Source organism: Alligator mississippiensis, chromosome 10, assembly GCF_030867095.1.
Source record: "Alligator mississippiensis isolate rAllMis1 chromosome 10, rAllMis1, whole genome shotgun sequence".
Lineage (NCBI taxonomy): Eukaryota > Metazoa > Chordata > Crocodylia > Alligatoridae > Alligator > Alligator mississippiensis.
In genome coordinates, this window is record NC_081833.1 from 62253687 (window position 1) to 62272686 (window position 19000).

The window sequence follows — 19000 nt, forward strand, 5'->3', positions numbered from 1 at the left end:
GCGTATAAGGGGGTCGCAACAACCACTCCGTGGGCGAAGCAACGGGGATGTCTGGCCTCAGCCCAGGGAGGAGCAAGGTTTTGCACGGCAAGCCTAGCTCAAGTGCAGCTCTCTGGGGCTGTGCATGTAGCATGTCTGGAGTAGGGCACCTGAAGACCCAGACTGACAGACAGCAGGGGCCTGCCCCGACTTCTTCAGGAGAGTGCCCCTGGCAGAGATGTGGGGCTTGGGGGGCCCGGAAAAGATCGGCCCACGATCCCAGCCCAAGCGCAGCCCCTTCCTCGTGGCGGTGCGCAGGTTGGCATGTGAACGCAAAGCTTTGGGTCGGGCAAGGGCTTCTTCAGAAGTTTCCCCGGACGCTGGGAGATGTGTGGTTGGGGCAACCCGAAAAAGGACTTTACCCCATCACCCCAGGGGCTGTGTACTCAGCGTGTGATGTTATTTTACATTCTTTGTAGTAGAATTTCATCAAAATGTATGCTCAACTCTTTAGCAGGGCTAATGCTTGACCAACCACCTTTAATTGTTTAAAGATTAGCTTTAAGAAAGGGACCGGGAATAAAGAATCAGCTTCAGCCTCATCCACCTTACCCGCTCTCCCATGCTCGATGCCAGGCAGGGGTCCTGGGGCTCAGTGTCACACGTCACAGCCCACCCAGGCAGAGGCTTTCAGCTTGCTTTATTTCTCCTGGGACGAGGCGCTTAGCCTCCCACCCCTGGGTGCTCGCCCTGGCTGTGAGGCATCATGACAGGCAGCAGCTTTGTCCAGAACGCCACTTTATCCTCCTTCAGTTTCTTTGCCACCTTCTGCTGTAGATCTATCACCAGGTACTGCTCGTTCTTACCGTAGGCTGGCCACTTCACCAAGCCATGTCCATTAGGAGTCCTGTAAGCAATAGCATGAAGCATTGTGTTGGCACAGCGTCTGTCACTGGCACTAGAACTTACCAAGGGTCTAATGATCTTGGTAACCTAAGTGATGGTGTAGCCGTGATAGTCCAGAAATTACACCAGAGGCAAGGATTGCTTAGGGCAGTCCCTTGTATTGGACCTCTGTGTTGGGATACAGTTAGACAAGCTTTCCAATATAGGACATTCTTCCTCAGGTCTTTCCTGCGTCACCCAGGGGCAGAGCGCAGTTGCTGAAAGGGAAGTGAACAGGGTACGACTGGGTTTATAAGAACATAAGAGTTGGCACTGACTGGTCAGACTATAGGTCCACCCTGCCCAGGCTCCTGTGTCACACAGGGGTAGAGAGCAGATGCTGAAAGGGAGAGTGAGCTGCATATGACCGGGGTGTGTTCCACAATTCCCCTCTCATTTGCAGCCTTCAGCATGGTAGGGCTCAACCTTTTTCCCCAGCAGGCCTGATGGGCAGTGCCTGGTCCTCCCATGGCAGACAAGTCTCTTTGGGTAAATCTGATATCTTTTATTAGACCAACTCAAGATATCAGATTCAACCAAAGAACCTTGTCTGCCTATGTCCTTAGACCAACACGACTACAAACTACACCCCTGGTCTTCCCATGGCCATTAGACAAGCTTCTAAATGTAAGACCTTCTTCTTCAGGTCTCCCTGAGATTAGGACCACCAGCCAGACCTAGCCTGTACTAGCTGGCACTGCCCATCCAGCCTGCTGGGAAAAAAGGTTGAGCACCACTATCCTACAGCTTCAATGCTGGAGGCTACAAGTGAGAGGAGCAGTGGAAAACACCCTGGTCATGGCCTGTTCACTCTCCCTTTCGGCATCTGCTTTCTGCCCATGTGACACAGAAGACTAGGCAAGATGGACCTATGGTCTGACCCAATCAATGGCAGTACTTATGTTCTTATGAACCCGGCCGTACCCTGTTTGTTACCTTTCAGCAGCTGTTCTCTGATGCTGGGTGACAGGAGTGAGCTGAGGAAGAATGTCTTACATTGGAAAGCTTGTCTAACTTTATCCCAACTACATAACTGGTCCAATAAAAGAGATCACCCTAAGAAGCATCCTGAGGCATCCTCAGGACAGGTGCCTTTGCCAAACTGATCCATAGTGAAACAGCTAATATTTCTATATTTATTATTTGACAGCAGATCTACTACTCCATTTTCAAAGGTATGGATGCAGGGGCTTTTCAGCCAACTCATTCTGTTTACCTGGAGGTCTACTCTTGATCACATTAGACAGGATTTGTGTTTAAAACAGTACTGTAAACTCCAGAAACTAACTAGGTCTAGTTCTAACAGACTGAGGCACTAAAGGTAACATGATCCTCAAGTAAGTAGGAGTCTCACCCATAGTGAGCAAAGTTAGCCCAGTATTTCATCATTGTTCTACTAAGTTTAATCTCATCTTCTGTAGCCCCACCTGCAAGTGAGATATAAAATTGTCATGTCAGCACAAAACAAAAAAGTAGGTTCCCTTAGAATTGATTCCAGTAAAAATGAAGAAGTGTGCTAGCCATTACAAACTTCTTGGAGCTTTTCTTGAGTAGGGACTCCAAGACTGGACCTGTATATGGGGAACCTGGTGAAAAATTTTAGTCCACTAGTATAAGACAAAACCAAAAATCATTCTTTATATTTCTAAGATATATTTTAAGTGTCTAATAATAATGGCTTTGATGGGGCCTTAATAAGAATTCTCTAGCAAGCGCAGATACATTACCAGCTAAGAAGGGCTTTCCTAGGACATAGCCAAGTTCACTTCCATGATCTGCTTTTACAAAGGGTGGTTTAATAAGTGCGTCTTCACTTGGTCTATGGCAAAATTGATAAAAGTAGACTGGATTGCCAGCATCTAGTTGAAAACAAATTAAGATCAAGGGTTCCAATACAAAAAAATACATTTTACCCAGAACAATAGATTTAAATCAAGACCAACTTTGATAAACTCTTAATCACATGATTTCCATATTATTTGCCAGTAAACTATTAATCATAAATTAGACTTCATATAAATATTTAATTTCAAAGACTACTACAGAAATGTCTTATGACACTTCAGGCACTTCCAGAGATGGTGTTAATAGAGAATTTATGAACTCAAAACTGGATTATAACACAGGAAAAAACTCGTTGTAAATAAAAGGAATCCCCAAGTTTTTTTTCTCCTCAGGTTTTCTTGCCCCATAACTCTTATACATTTTCCTGGTTCTGTAGAAAAAGAAAAGGGCTCAACTCACTTTTCTTTTTTAATATTTAGATTTATATTCTGCTCTATCTAGAAAAGCTCTGAGCAGCTTACAAGGAACAGTAGATTCCCCAGATGATACCCCACATGCAGACAAAAATATAAAGCATATGTCTGTTGCAGTACAGTGTAATTGAAAATATTACTAGTAAAATCAGTATTAATTATGTAGATTGTGAGTCTACGTGTAGGTTTTCATGGCAACATGACTCTCAAGGTTAGCAAGAGAGCACCAGGGCTATTTATTTCTCTATGAGATGTTTTAGAAAACTGTATAGGAAATATGGGCTGAAGAATATTAAAGATAATCGATGGAAGACAGAAGGAAACAGACAGGAGCTTAATACCTGGTCAAGCTTTGAACAGAACAGAATTTAGGATGCAATGTAACCCTTCCCCCCCAATAAGTACACAACAGGGGACTCACCTCGGTGATACCTGGCTGTTACAATGGATGGAACAAGAAAAGTTACATCTTCTAACAAGTCTAGCATCCCATCTCGTACCTGAATTTGGTCTTTTGGATTCTGCACATATTCATTAAACACCCGATTAACTAGTTTGTGAGGCAGTTTCTGGAATGAGGAATGAAGATATTTGTAATAATGATGATCAGGGATCCTGGGTTTCTCTGATAAGAAAAAAAAATCCCCAATTTTCAGATTAAAAAGAGTAACCCAAAAATCCACATTTTTCCGTGATTAAAATGAAACGCCACTAAAATTGGTGGTGTTTCATTTATTAATATTAGTGGCATTTCATTTTAAATCATGGAAAAATGTGGATTTTGGGTTACTCTTTTTAATCCGAAAACTGGGATTTTTTTTTTTTTAATCAGAGAAACCCAGGATCCCTGCTGATGATACTTACTGGACATCACAGCAGCACCCAAGAGATTCATTTGTGCTTTGCCAATTACTGCCTTAGCTCCTCAGAAAGAAAATCCATCATCTTGGTAGACTAGAGGTAATACTTCAAATTTGGAGTTAGAGAGGTTTGCTGGAGTATAACCGTGGCATTATTTTGACACCTACTAAGTTATGAATCAGTTGAGATGACAAGCAAACAGTGGCTTGGTCTCTCCCTCATGAGGAAATGAGCCGTATGAGAGCGCAGAAATTCTGTGCATTTCCATCAAATTCTCCTGCCCTGGTTGGGAGCCCCTGATATACCCACGTACCCTTTGGGGAAAGGCCAAAATTGTTACCACCTCCGGGTGGTACAATCTTAGGGTTCCACAGAAAATACTCACCCTCTGCAAGGTCTTTATCTCTATACTTCTGCTTGGTACTTCCTTCTCCCTAAAATCTCTGGGCAGAATAGACATGTAGGAGCTGGGCTGTCAGGGATATACGTGTCTTTGGCTGCTCATGGAATCCTCTTATTAATGAATTGGCCTTAGCCACGGATGGAAAAACAGCAGAGATTCTAGCAGATGTTGTGGGGTTTCCAATTCTACTGGCATGAGGAGCTTTTTGTGTCTTCTCTTTGTTTGGGGTCCTATCTGGCAATATGCTGTGGCCTCCATTAAGAATTTTTTGCCAAGACCCAGATATACCTTTCACAAAAGGAACATAGCTCCCTCCATTAATGGAGCAGTGGCCTGTAATACTTTCCTGCACGATCAATTTAAATATTAAGGGTTTGGTGTGAAGGGATAGAGAGCAAGTCAGAGTGTTCCCATCATTAATGAATTAATGTGAAATAATCACTTACCGTGATTGACTGTAAGCCCTTTATAACTCGAATTGCAGTTTCTTTGTCCAACCCATCTACATAAGGAGGAAATTTCAGGAGCTACACAGGGAAAAGAACATGTTTACTGTCATCTCCTATATTCCCTTGTTATTCCTAACAAACTGATTTAGAATGAAAGATCATTATAAGTATCTTACAGCAGGAAGCATGAATCCAAGTTCATCATTATTTAATCCTATTATATGTGGGACTTTGTTCATTATTTTGTTAGCCAGTATCTTCTTAGGGCTTTTAGGGAAAAAAACACCATCCACAACTGTGTATATGAATACAGGATGCTGGATAAAAAACAAAAATCTTTGTTACTTACAAATTATTTTTGTCTTTGGAAATTATCTTCAGATTCCCACTCTAAATATAAGACATCAGAGATGGCAATTTGTTACAAGCTCTGCTCTGAATTTCTCCTGCAGAAATTCTGCACTGCTTATGACTGTGTACTTGGCTCAGTGCTCCTGATGGACAGCGATAATGGCTAACCTCCATCCTTTCTTATATTAATTTTGCATCAGCAGAATGGGGAGTAAAATTAAGTTAGATGTGTGCACTAGAGAAGAACTGGGAAGCTAACTAACTGATGGGAAAAACTAGACATGATCATGTAATTATGGCACTAACTAAATTGTCACAGTGCAGAAAAGGAACTTTTCAAAAAGTCTGTACTTTCTACAGAGTTCTGACCAATCCCAAATATGTTCCCCCAATGCACAGGACCTCTCTCCTGCCATATCGTGCAGGACTTCCTCTCTCCTGTGCCATGTTAAAGTCTGCCCCTCTTGGCCCATGCTGGTGGTTAGCATGCTCCTACAAGCTGTACAAATGGTTGGTTTTCATTTTGTGCATTTTCACAAAATGTTTCTAAACTTTGGCTTGCAGTCTTGCATTGGCATTGTTCACATTTATTTCTTCCTTAGAAACTGTGAATATTGTCCCATATGACTGAAGTGAAAATGCTTCTGCAATAGGACACAAATATTTCAAAGCCCATCGAGGAAAGTAAGAAAATGTCACCTCTTTAGATTCTGGAGATGATGCATTGCTCAAGTATAGTGTTGTGAAGTTCTGAAAAAAGCAAGAGGAGTTATGTGATGGTTTTACTTTACTCTAATTTTACAGTCCACAGGTTTTTTAAATTTTATTTTATAGCAGTAAAAGTGTAAGAGTCACTTCATACGCAGTGAATACAGCATCACTTACCAAGTCAAGAGTAATCTTTATTATTTCCTTCACTGATTTTTCCCTTAGGCACTGCACTATTTTAGCAGAACTGGGTGATTCACAGCCAGATACACGAGCAATTCTCTGCAATCAGTTGAAACAAACCAGTCACTCATCTCTTCATGGCTCTCTATACCTCTCTATACTTTAATATGGGTGGAAAGTCTATATGCTCCAACAGTGATAGGAGGCAACAAGTTATGCTTATATAGTTAAGATACAGAAACACACCAATGCAGCTGGTCTAGGGAAAAAACCGTGATAGAAACTGATGGTCAGGTCTTGTGCATGGCCTAACAAGATCTCAGATATTGCAAGAAGGATTCAGATTTAGAATATCACCATGTAGACAATAGTAAGAAAAAGTAACTGTTAAATAGCACTTTACTGTAAGACAGAACTATTCTGGGGCTTTTGGGACAGGGTAATGATGATTTTAGGGGATCTCTAGTTTAAACTGATTTCATTATTTTAAAGGCCCAAAATCTCTTGAGCCACATTAATAATTTGATGAGAAAGAGAGAGGAATATTTCTGCAAAGAGTGCTGATGTTTCTGCATTTCAAAAACTTTTAAAGTGATACAACTGAAGGGAACTCAGGAGGGCAAAATGCAGCCCGTGGGCTGGATGTGGTCTGCCAGGCCATTCTATCCGGCCCGCAGGGCCCCTAAAAAATTTAGAAAATTAATATTTATCTGCCCCTGGCTGCCTGTCATGCAGCCCTCAATGGCTTGCCAAAACTCAGTAAGCGGCCCTCCACCTGAAATAATTGCCCGCCCCTGATATAGTCCAACCACCTCTTCAAGGCAAGATTATTGCGGTCTAAACTATCCCAGCCAAATGTTTGTCTAACCAACACTTTAAAACTTCCAGGGATGGAGATTCCTCAACCTCATTCAGTAATCTGTACTAGTGCTTTTCCACCCTCATAATTAGAAAGTTCTTCCTAATATGCAACCAATATATCTTCTGTTGCAATTTAATTAATTGTTAATTGTTGTCCTGCCCCGATGACATCCCAACCAATTTTCAGAAGACAAATATTTCTAAGAGTGGGATCAAGGCTAAGCCAAAACAGTTTGAATATGTCAACAGTATTAATGCATGTATAAATGAACACCTTGATAGCAAAGGGCATAGGCGGTGGAAGGCTGGGACTAATGGGGCTTAGCCCCGTCAAATTGGGCCTGCAACAGCAGCTCTACTGCTCCAGCGCCGTATCCAGCGCCCCTGCCACATGCTCCTTTGCTGCTGCGTGTACAGCACCAGCACATGCTGGCCCCTGAAACAGCCCTGCAGGAGGCAGAGGCGGGGGTCAGGCAGGCATGCCCCATACCACCCAGCTCTCCCAAGTAATATTTTCTTCCACTGCTTATGGCAAAGAGTGTCTGTACATGAGCTCTGTAGTGGAGGTGAGGGCGGGGGGCGCGTGTGTTTTAATTAGAGTGGCTCTTGAGAGCTGCTCTAATTAAAACACCCAGTGTCTCAGCATCCCATGTTTCAAAATGGCAGTGAGAGCTGCTCTAATTAAAACACCCACAGTATTCAGCTATCCATGTTTCAAAATGGCAGTGGGGGCATTTTAACCAAATCTTGTTTTACAAGATTTAATTAAAGTGCCTCCGCTGTGATTTTGAAATGTGGGGATACTGCATACATGAGATGCTGCAACACGCTGGAGCGTTCTGATTAGAACGCTCCAGCAGACTCGATTAATCGATTAGTCTGCCCTGACATATTCTAATCAGAGCGCGTCGGAGCATGTGTAAAAGTGCCCAAAGAGTCAAGTATATACTCTTTTTCTGTGCACAGAAATTCAGGCATTTATATCTACAGTTATGTTGTTTCAGGGACAAACCAGGTTCTAGTCTTTGAAAAAAGCAGTGTAAATGTAGAAAGCTTGTAAGAATGCTTATTAAAAATATCACAAAGAATCTACATTAGTTTGTTCCCTTGGACGGTCAGTAAACAAAGGACTGTATGCAACTCCGCTTTCCGAGATGGCCTTATGAAACAACCCCTTTGCCAGTGGAGATAGGACCTGAAAAAAAGGAAAAGAAGGAATTGAACAACAGTGCAATGTCATGAATTGCATTTTAACAGTGGTGTTTCACTTTTAGTGGGTATGCAGGCAAGGAAGTTCAGGTGCTCTAAGGACGAGGCCTCACTACTCCGGCTGGACCCCTCTGGCTCAGACATACCACACTGAGTCTGTCTCCTTGGGCTCCAGCCCCTTATCTTGCTCTCCAGGCCCTCTGGGCCCAAGCTCTTCCTCTCTCTCAGTTGTTTCTGCCCTTTCTCTGGCAGTGCCAGGCTCCTGGGTCCCTATACACACATTATAATTATATGCTTGTTAATATAATTAATATGTTACTAATAGATTATGTACTTACATGTACTTCACCCATTATATACTTCACCCATTCAGGCCACTGGCAGGGAGTGCTCCCCTAGCTCTGTCTGACCCAATGTACACTTGCTCCCAGTGCCACAGTGGACTCCTCACACATGGTTCCAGGTCACTCATGGTCACTTGTGGGTTATCAGGAACCACTGAACCAAGTGCCCTCTGTTATCCCCTGCACTCCAGCCCTGGGGCCATAACAGGCAGAGCCCAGGGAACCCAAGTCAGTAGGGATGAGGTGCAGGGCTACACATGCAGTACATGGGGAGTAAAGAGGGGGTGGGAAGGGCAAGGGGTGGAAAAGAGGACACAGGAGCAGGAAGGGGGCAGGCCAAGGGTGTGCTGAGGCACAATCACTGCCACTACAACCAGGCAGAACTGCACTGCGCTCTTCCTGCAGAGCCAGATTAGGAAATGGCGGCAGCAGAAAGTCAGGCCCGCCAGTATTACAACACACAGGCAGGTGTGCTGCTCCTGCTGCAACTCCCACTGGTTCGGCTCTGACGTACCTCCTGAAACCTGGCTGCACAGGGCAGGTTCACCCTGAGGTGGTGGTAGTGGCATGGCACCCCTGGCAATTCCTTACAACACCCTGGCTGAGAACCACTGCCTTAGTGCAATAGGCTGTTGGGCTTGGAAGGAACGACCTTTGAGTTGAATTTGTTTCAATTTTGAAAGTAAGTATTGTAAGACCATGTCAAGTTCTCCATAAATACATGCTGTTTCAGACCTCTGAAAATATTTGGTGAAGCATACCTTCTTGGTTCAGAAAAAAGGACATGCTTTTCAGAAAGTTGGTTTATGTGGTGGATTCCCAAATCTAGGCCTGGTTAATTATCACTGTGTGTTGTTCCCACGGCTGCTATGCTGACGGCATATGCGAGCGACATTTACCAGAGAGCTGAAATGAGGCACAGGACCTAACCTAGGCAACATCCACACAAGTGTGAATTTTTCTTGGGGGCTGCAATATTATTCTTGTCTCAACTGTTTGAAAGAACTCCATACTCACTGGAAGATGACTCAGTCACCAAGGTATTAAATTAAACAAGATTTTCAACAATCAGGATCTCTTTTTTGGTATCAAACTGTCTCTAGCTAAAGGTAATATACACTTGTTCCCATCTGATTAGGATTTTTTAAAGTTCATTAAAGTTAATGATCACTGTAAACCTACAAGGGCTGAAGCACTCGCTCCTCCTGCAGACTCTCCAAATATGGTGACGGATCCTGGATCTCCTCCAAAAAATGCGATGTTTTCCTGAATCCAAATCAGAGCTGCCACTTGATCCAAGTAACCCCAGTTACCACGGGCGTGTTCATCACCAGTACTGAAACAAGAGGACATATATGGAACATTTGGAGTTTCGGATATTTGGTTACATGAAACACCCAAGGACCATATCTAAGCTGGGGTGGAAGCAAGAGGCTGAAAATGGAACTCTTGGCTGTGTCAGAATAGGAAGCCAACCTCTCAACTCTTGAGAGCTCAAGAGGAACAGGGTCAATGTTTTTATGTTCGAGCACTACTTGCCTATGTTGTTGGCACCAGCTAAGTAGCAAGCAGCTAAACAGTCTTCTCACCCTCTTTGAGGATGTTATTTTATTTTGCTCTCTGAATTCAGACCCACCATACTCTCCCTTCTGCAACAACTATAAAATATTGATAACTGCCTATTTGTGGGGGTGGAAGGAAGATGAGTCTGTATGAGTGACTATGGCTTAAATTTTTATTATCCTGTGGTTAAAACAGTACATGAAAAAAACTGAATGAATGCATGTGTACAAGTTCTTGGCATAAGGATGAAATGTAAAGGTAAATAAATATCTGGTGATAAGTTGCAGCAGGTGTATGTACACATGCAATTAGTTCAAAGCAATAAACTCCAGTACATATTGCACCTGAGTTTATTGCTCCCAGGTGCCGCATTTACATGTGTGCGTGGGGCTGGAGCATGCTGAGATGGGTGCCAGCTTGGGTCTGTCTGCCAGTCTGTGACTGCTCCAACTCAGCTCAACATGCTGTGGAGGGGTTGGCTGAGGCATGACGGTGCTTCAGTGTGGGGCTAACTGGCAGGCAGCCTCTGCACTGAAGCACCCTTGTGCCCCAGCCAGCCCCATCAGCATCTACATGTGTATTGCTGTGCAGTAAATAACTCTGCAGTAGGATAATACTTGCATTTACTATCCTGTGGTGGAGTTTATTAGTTTCATGCAGCCTAATAGAGCTGCAAACAGATGCAGAGACTTTACTGTGGAGCTAGTTAGGCAGGTCCACAGTAAACATCTTGTGTAGATGTGCCCAATGTCCAAAAAGCCATTTTAAATGAGGGAGAAAGGGATGAGTCCATTTCAAGAACATCTTAAGATAAATGTAAGAACCAATCAAACAAGGGCATAGTTTGAAATTGACTTAACTTTCTAAAATTATTTAAAAACTTGGTATGCATAAATCAAATAGATGTTTAGCTACTCAAATTTTACATGGAAATCCTTTGTGAATCCATTTCCTTAGGCATAGGAATATACACTTCTGGAAGCGCTTTGGAAAAAATTAGGATACAGTGTCTTACGTAAAAAATCCAAGGACGCCTAGTCGGTACTGAAGTGTTACAAACATCACATTTTCAAAGGCTGCTATTGCTGAACCATCATACGTTGAAGCCGCACCCAACACAAACCCTCCTCCTGGAAGCCAAACTAAAACCTGAAGAAGGGAAAAAAAAAAGGAGTTGAGCTATCTGTTACTGGAATATACTAATTATATCAGAGGGTTGCATGTCTGGCACATCTCAGCAAAGTTTAATAATCTAAACAAGTGACCAGGTAGAGCCTGTTTAGCTGCATTTGCAAGTTTGTGTACAGTAATCAAGTGCTGTGAAGTTTCTCTTGCTCAATCAAGTTAAGCTCTGGAATAAACTGGCATTGAACTTAAGGGGTGATACAATTATGGGTGTGTACAGAAGTTGCTTTTTTGCCACTTAAAGCACTTTATTGCCATGACCTAACAGAACTGCACAGTTTTACAGCACTTTAAAAATGGGTATAGCACTTGAAGTTAACCCTTGTTAAATAAGGTATTACATCTGAAGCGCTGTATTTTACAGCAATTTCTCACTAGTGGAGATGTTCCAAGAGGCTGTGGAGCATCCCCTGCCTCCTAGTAGGGAAAGTGCAGGAGGCTCAGAGGCTGCCTCCACCCCCCAAGGACTTCTGTTATGTTTAAGAGCATTGTAACTTTATAATGCTATAAAAAGTGCTCTAAATTACAGCACGGTAAAACATGCATGGAGCACTTCTGCATGCATTATATCAAGGCTTAATTTATTCTGTGGGTCACACAGATGTAAGACTGACTATGCAACCAGGGAAACAGAAAAGTAGCCTCTAAAACTTTTCTTTTATTTGACCAAATAGAGCCCTAGAGTAAGCAAGCATCAAACTCAATGAGAGAGACACTCTTGGAAGCTATGGCTTAACTAGCTGTATCAGGTCACAATGGAGATAAGATGAGCCATGGTTTTTGCAGTGGGTTTACTTACTGGTAGCTTCTCCTGTTTCCTTGAATCAGCAGGTACATACATGTTCAAGTACAAGCAGTCTTCAGACATTTGTAAAGAGACTTTTTCTTTTCTGTTAGTAAACGTGTCTGATAGAAGCTGTCCAGCCTCCTTGTCTTGCAGACACCTTAATAATTTAAAAAATATATATATTTCAAATGATCAGTACAAACACAGTAACAACAATCCTCAGACGTTTTGTTCACAAATCCTCCCCTCCTCTGATAGGTTCCCAGATTTGTTAGTAACAGAGAACTTACAATTATTTTCCTTCATTAACATAAAAACATTTTTCCCCACATATCTGCTGATCAAGCATCCATTGAAGAGGAGCCACACAGACAATGGCCAGTCTCCAGCAGAACACAAGGAAATTAATGTTTTCATCTCTCTAAACATCACAGCAATTTGCTTGCAAACTAAGACAAAGCAGGTATGTCTACACATGTGATTAATGAGCATGGATAAACTCTGGAGCTTATTGCTCCAGAGCTTCTTTGTGCTCAGCAGTGCATATGTAGATGCTGCTCTGCTGGCTGGAGCACAGGGTTTCTCAGCGTGGGGCTAGCCCTGCACTGAGAAACCCTGTGCCCTAGCCAGCCCTGCCATAGCACATGGAGACAGGGGAAGCAGCTGCTCTCTGTATCTCATATGTTGCCATGAGGCTGCCTGGGGTGCAGCGTGCCTCAGCACACGGGCTGCTTGCTGGCTAGCCCTGAGCTGAGAAACCCTGTGCCCCAGCCAGCTGGGGCTGCATCTACCTGTGCCCTAAGGAGGGCACATGTGTAGCTACCGGGACATTTACTGAGCAGATAATTAGTCAACTGTGCAGTAAATGTTTTGTGTAGATGCACCCAGCTAAGACAAACAAGTCTCCTTCCACCTAGTTTCATTCAGGGAAAATGAAAGATCAGCTGTCCATGATGGTGTTAGGTTCTCATAGAAGACAGATATTACAATGATCCTGCAGTCAGATACTACAAATACTGTTTGTATAGAATGGAATTGGCCACAACTATAGCACCGGTTGAGTGACTTTCATGGCATTTTGTTCCTCCAAGCATTTTCTTAGCTCCTGGTCAGATCTGCTCCTGAGCTAGATGCTTCTCACATATTCTAAGTGTCATTGCTCAAGCCACTTAAGCTTCCCAGTAATCACCTGCAAAATTCACCCAATTCTAAACACTCTACTGGCAGTAACCCATGCTAGGTAAATGGCTTCACAAGAGCTAATTTACCAAGATTTCAATTGCCCCAAGTGTTAGTCCCGTGGGTTTCACGTAGATTTTAATATTAATTTAACTCAGTCAAATGCCATGTCAGTGTCTTACATAGGAGGGTAGGAAGTTGCGTCTCGGACACCCTGCCATGGCTCAGGTCGCTGCGGTGGACTAAACCTCAAGGGGCCAATGGGCGGCTTTGCAAAAGGAATTCCCAGGAAGACACTGACACATTTCCGAGCTCCAGCTTCTACTCCTACTTGGATTTGCTTCCCTCGGAGTTTCCCATATTTGGTATCCACTTCTGGTTGTGTTACACGTTGTCCTGTGAAGCACATGCACAAAATCAGGTTATACAGTGCTATGTTCAAAAGGGTACAAGAAGTCTCTAAGACTTTTCATGCATTTTAAACATTTCTCCTCTCCTACAAAAGAATTCTGTAAATATTGACACCTAATTAATTTATCCCACCCCTTTCAACTAGGGCTATGCGAAATTTCAATGGGTGTTTTGTTTTGAGGCTGTTTCGATGAGTTTCGAGCTCAAAACAGCAAAACTGAAATGAAACAAAAGGCTTCAAAGCAACTTTGAAATGAAACGAGGGCATTCAAAACAATTCAAAAGTTTCAAAACATTTTGCATTTCGAAGCTGGGTTTGCTGCAGTGCGGGCCCCTGGATCTGTGCAGGCCCCCAGATCCACATGTGGGATGACAGCATGCTGCTGGCTGGGGCCAGCAGCAGCACCAGGCTTCCTGGAGCTCGGCTTCCCAGCATTCAGCAGTGGTCCCAGCTGGCAGCAGCAGCCCTCTGTCATCCCATGTACAGATCTAGGGGCCTGCACCCTTGGGAGGAGTCTGGCACAGCCCTGTAGCCCTCCCGGGGGTGCAGGGCCCCGGATCTGTGCGTGGAATGACAGCAGGCTGCTGCTGCCAGCAAGTGATACGAGTTTTGCTTGTCAGCAGTTTGAGGTGCAGTTTTCCAGAACCCCCTGCACCTATCTCCTTGAAACTTAGCAGGCTTCATGCCCTCAGAAGGGGCTACCATCCCTGCAATCTTCATCTGAATCAGGCAAGAAATGACAAAGTTATAGGCATTTTCATGATTGCCCATTATAGCCTATGGGCGAAACGTTGAAACACGTTGAAACAGAGAAACAGTTTCGACAAAATGAAACTGTGACCTCCAGGTCTTGAGTAACAGGTCATGTGCTACCTTGGCTCGTGCATGGAGGGGTGTTCTCCCTGCAGCCTCCCTGACAAACGCCGTGCTGGTGTTCCCTCCGCGGGAAGCTTTCCCCTATCTCTCCTGCCATGACTTGAATGTTTCCTAGTGAATGTTTCCTAGTGGCTATCCTGGGGTCTTCCATGGCGTGGGGTCCCGGTGGTCAGTAGCGGGGCTCTGCCACCCCTACATCCTGTCCGCACGCCACCTCGATGAGTTGTTCCGAGCTCGCGACCGTGTATCTCTTCCTATGCTACCGTAGAGCCTCACGATTTAACGCCCCTCTTCGGATGCTGACTTCTGAGGCCGATGGGCTTATTCCATCTTATGTTGTGTTTGTCAGCCTTACTCACAGGGCCTGTGCTTTCCTGGGAGAAGCTTTGCCCTGACCTCAGCTCGACGGGCTGTCTAATGAATTTTGTACCGCCTCTCCCCCTCCTCGACCCCTTTTCTCCTCCTCAACCCCTTCACTTGGGGAAACTCAAAGAACCGTTCAAAAGAAAGAACAAAAACAACTCCCTTCCCAGGCCTCTTACCTCAGAGACGCTGGGTGCCAAGCTCCCTACAACTTGGCTAGGAGTGAACCCCTACTTGGGTTTTCTTTCCTCTTTTCTCCTCCTTCCCTTGACTCTGCAGCCCTGGGCTACCTTGTTCCTCTGCTCTCTGTAGCATTCCTATTTGGAGATTGCTCCGCTCCCCGTAGGTGGCCGGATCTCCCTCTCACTCAGGATGGACCCTTGAGTACTGTGCCATCTCTCTGGCTGCCTCCGCTGTGGCTCACTCTCCAGGCAAGGCTCCTCCTCTTCCGTCCGACCCACGCTATTCCCACGTGTGGTGCTAACTCCTGCATGGCACGTCTGTTGTTCCCCCACCGCTGGAACTTCTGCCGGCAGGCAGCGCCGCTTCCCTCTCACCTCCGGCACTAGTAGCTTGTTCCCGACCTTTGAAGGAGCATGCATCAGGAGCCTCATTTGGCTCCTTGTTCACTGCTCTTTCTTCCTGGAGATAACCCCAGAAGGGGCCTGGCGTCCCTGCACTCCCCCGGTCCTTCCTCTCTCCCCCATTCCCTCACCCACCCATTTCTTTTATCCCCACTGTACAGAGCTCCCTCGTGATAACACTGGCCAGCCTCAGCTGAATAAAGGTGCGGCTAATGAGCCGCATGGGCTTTTCCTTTGGTTCCTGTTGCGTCGCGGCTCCTGTTGAAGGTAAGTAGTTTTTCCTTATTTTACTCTCCCTGTGTGTTTGTTTTCCTCTCCTGGGGCAGAAACATAACAGTGCTTTGAAATTAAATGATGACATGAAACACTGCCCCTTCGAAATGGTGAAATGGAAGTTGAAACAAAATGGTGCTGTTTCACACCGCCCTACTTTCAACCCTACCTCTGGTCATATTTATTAGAAGTCTCTATCTGAAGTTTACTAACTATCTAAACAAAAGATCATGAAGTTGCTTGATTAAGGCACACAATGTAGCATTTAGCTAATAAGTGGCTGAAGACAGTAACAAAACGTATGGCTTTCAAAGCATTTTTGTATATTAGGCAGAGGTACTTACCTTTCATTGAAAATACATGTAAAAGGAAAAGTTAAACTCCTTCAGGAAGTTCTAATGGCCACCGAAGCAAAAACACAGAAAATGTCACCGTATATAATAAAGATATATGTGATGCAAGTCCACTCAGGAACTGGACCTCTGTTGCTAGAGAGGCTTTGCTTGGTGTTGCTCTGAGAGGGAGGAGGAATGTATGCGACTGATACCAGGGACGCATCACAGACAGCTTGGACGAACACAGGGCACAGCATTAGGAGAGGATTTTTGGCCCAGGTTTCAGAGCAAGCAACTTTTTTATTCATCCTGTTCTCAGAGATATGATACATTGCACATTCTATGCAAGTAAACAAGATTTCAACAGGGAAATTTCTGACTCTATCAACTATTTTGCCTCCTAATTGGGACTACCTACATTACCTCAATTTGATGCATTTCCTCATGTTAAAAATGGTAAGAGTTTGATCTTTGCAACACTTTAACAAAGTGAAGAATTTCTAAGGAAAACCTTGCAGCCAGATCAATCATCATGTGACAAATACTCTGCATTATGAACTATGAATCCTATTTATAAAATGAGAATGTCTCTATAATTACTATTATCATGAGTGATATCCTGCCTTCCCTCCTTCCCCCCAAAGTCACTTGGAGTTTGGCTCTTGAGTTCAGTATGATCAGGACTTCATATATGAAGACTAATCATAAAAGTTAACCTTTAGCAATCTTGGGTGTGCCCCAGGTCCAATGCTGCCATATGTCAATCAACATCCTTTCTTACACCTATTCAAACTCGGTCTTCAGAATCTATTTTAAGGCAGGATTTTTTTGTTTATTTAGATAGTATGAGTATTTACATACTTTTTGACTAAGCTGGGAATGTTAGGATCTAGACTTAATTTAGGTTGGCCTTTGGATGAGAGGCTAAAATTGAACTTGGTTTTGAGTCTGATAACACATAAACACCATAGGGTTCTCCTGAGATGCCAGCCTAAGTTGATTTGAACACCGACACGATCAATTAGTCTTATAAGATTACTACATTTTGCTTGGACTCTGAGTAGATCCATAAAATAAGACCTTTCCAGACTTAGATCCTACCTTGAACCATACGTGAAGCATGAACATACTTTCAAGGATTTGATTTCTCTCTCCAACCTCCACAAGTAAAGAGAGAATGACTGAGGCTCTGCCCATTGTTACTTAAGTCTATACTATCCTTAAGTAGATCAACTGTGTAGCTGGGAGGGACACTGGGCAAGCTTTCAGGCACAAAGCACTATAATGCACGGATAGCAAATAATTCTACTTTTAGCTATTGTTTATGGGGTCAAAATATGCCTAACATCCCCCCACTATGACACTGACTATGCCATGGCCCCTATGACAATTATGCCAGGGAACTGTCTCAGCACAATTTAATCCCAATTGTGTTAATTAGGCTGACAGCTCAGCAAGATGAGGCTTACTGGAACATACACTGTACACTCCTCTAGCATTAGGCTCTTGCATTCTGACTGCCTTTGGGAAAAGGCAAGAATTATCTGTGCTCTCCACGGAGCCCTGACGAATGATCCAGACCCACCGAGTGGGGAGTGTTGTCTTTAGCCAGTAGAGTAACTAAAGGGGCATGGCCCCAGGCACCCAGTAAAAGGAAGTGCTGGATTAGAAGTGGGGGCTTGAGGTTGCACCAAAACGGAAAACATGGAGACCCCACTGCTCTGACAGGAGGTGGTGCTGCTGACAGCCGGGTTACTTTTAACCTCGCAGCCACCTCCAAATTAAGGGCTTTGCTTGGTCACTCACCAGATAAAACTGCACTGGTTGTGGGGCCCAAGGAGAATTAACATGGCAGCTGACAATGACACCTACCCTCAAGGCAGTCCTCTGTCCCGGCTCCACTCCATTCTGCGTGGCAGAGCCTCAAGCTCCCCTGCCTGCACTCTAGCAGCTTGTTGTGCAAACCCTATCACATAGGCTTCTGCTCTTCAGGGTGCAGACTCTACCAGTTAGACCTCTGCCTTTACCCACAGTGGGGGTGGTGGCTTAGGACCTTATAGCACAAGCTCTTTGCGCAAGGGAATGTTTTACTGCTTGCAAGATGTTCTGTGAATTTATGTCACTGAACAAGTGACTTTATTGATTATAATCTTGAGAGTACACCTGCAGCAAACAGGTACCTGTCCCAATGTGTAAAGTTCCCTTGATGTGGAAACATGTAGAGATCATAAGAATTAACGTTGCCACAAAAAGGCATACACCTGAAAACAAGTCAAAGAAAAGAAATCACGAACCGTTTGATATCCAGACTTCAGCATTTTTCTTCTAAGTAGTTTACAAGTGTTAAGGTCTAGCATTATAAGGCACATAAGTGAAAGAAGCTCCAAATTAATTGTCTGTACATTTGTTCTTTTTGTCTCAGGAAAGGTCACGGTACAAAAAAGCTTCAAATCTTACCATTAGCTGTAAGAGCCGTGAAGCAGGCTGTGAGAACAAGGGACAGCAGCAAAGCATTCTTCCCACCTGACATTTTACAGGTGTGTCAGATAGTCGCTGCTCAAGTTCCTTGCTTTAAATACTCAGTAACATGTAGCTGATATGTAAGACAAACATCCGGGAGCACATATAATTCAGGACATAATTTATTTGCTGATTGAAGTGCATTGAAATCAGGATCCATTATCATTTAAAAAGCACTTCTGAAGTAGTGGCACCAAATCCTTTGAGAGTCAAGTTGGAACTTGCCCGATAATTAATTCAACTATATAGTACAGAGGGCTTAGAAAGAGTGCATCATGTCACCTGACGTTCCATAGGCTGCCTGGACCATTTAAGCCTGTAAAAGCTGCATAAAAGCAGATTTTGGGGAGGTTGACCTAAACACTACAGTTG

At 44.0% G+C, this 19000-nt stretch overlaps 1 protein-coding gene across 2 annotated transcripts; it reads right to left on the reverse strand.

Moving 5' to 3' along the window:
• Nucleotides 1–499: 499 nt before the first annotated feature.
• LOC102563772 (fatty acyl-CoA hydrolase precursor, medium chain) lies at nt 500–18668 on the reverse strand. 2 transcript variants are annotated; one of them, XM_014595569.3, is made up of 14 exons: nt 18566–18668; nt 13448–13661; nt 12099–12243; nt 11130–11263; nt 9734–9887; nt 8092–8193; nt 6132–6236; nt 5946–5996; nt 5072–5212; nt 4893–4973; nt 3604–3751; nt 2652–2783; nt 2279–2351; nt 500–886 (listed from the first exon to the last, which is right to left on the reverse strand). In XM_014595569.3, the coding sequence occupies exons 1-14, from the start codon at nt 18636–18638 to the stop codon at nt 703–705; spliced, it is 1737 nt and encodes a 578-aa protein (XP_014451055.2). In that variant the 5' UTR covers nt 18639–18668; the 3' UTR covers nt 500–702. The 2 variants fall into 2 exon arrangements, with proteins under 2 accessions (XP_014451055.2, XP_059569855.1); XM_059713872.1 differs by lacking the exon at nt 2279–2351 and having other exon boundaries at nt 773–886.
• Between the last annotated feature and the right edge of the window lie 332 nt (nt 18669–19000).

Excerpts from the sequence above, each read along its gene's own strand:
- LOC102563772 (XM_014595569.3), bottom strand. The coding sequence starts at position 18,638 with ATGTCAGGTGGGAAGAATGCTTTGCTGCTGTCCCTTGTTCTCACAGCC. Across the intron at positions 13,662-18,565 it reads CACGGCTCTTACAGCTAATG|GACAACGTGTAACACAACCA; the intron begins GTAAGATTTGAA and ends TGTGCTTCACAG. Across the intron at positions 8,194-9,733 it reads GAGCGAGTGCTTCAGCCCTT|GTCCTATCTCCACTGGCAAA; the intron begins GTAGGTTTACAG and ends CCTTTTTTTCAG.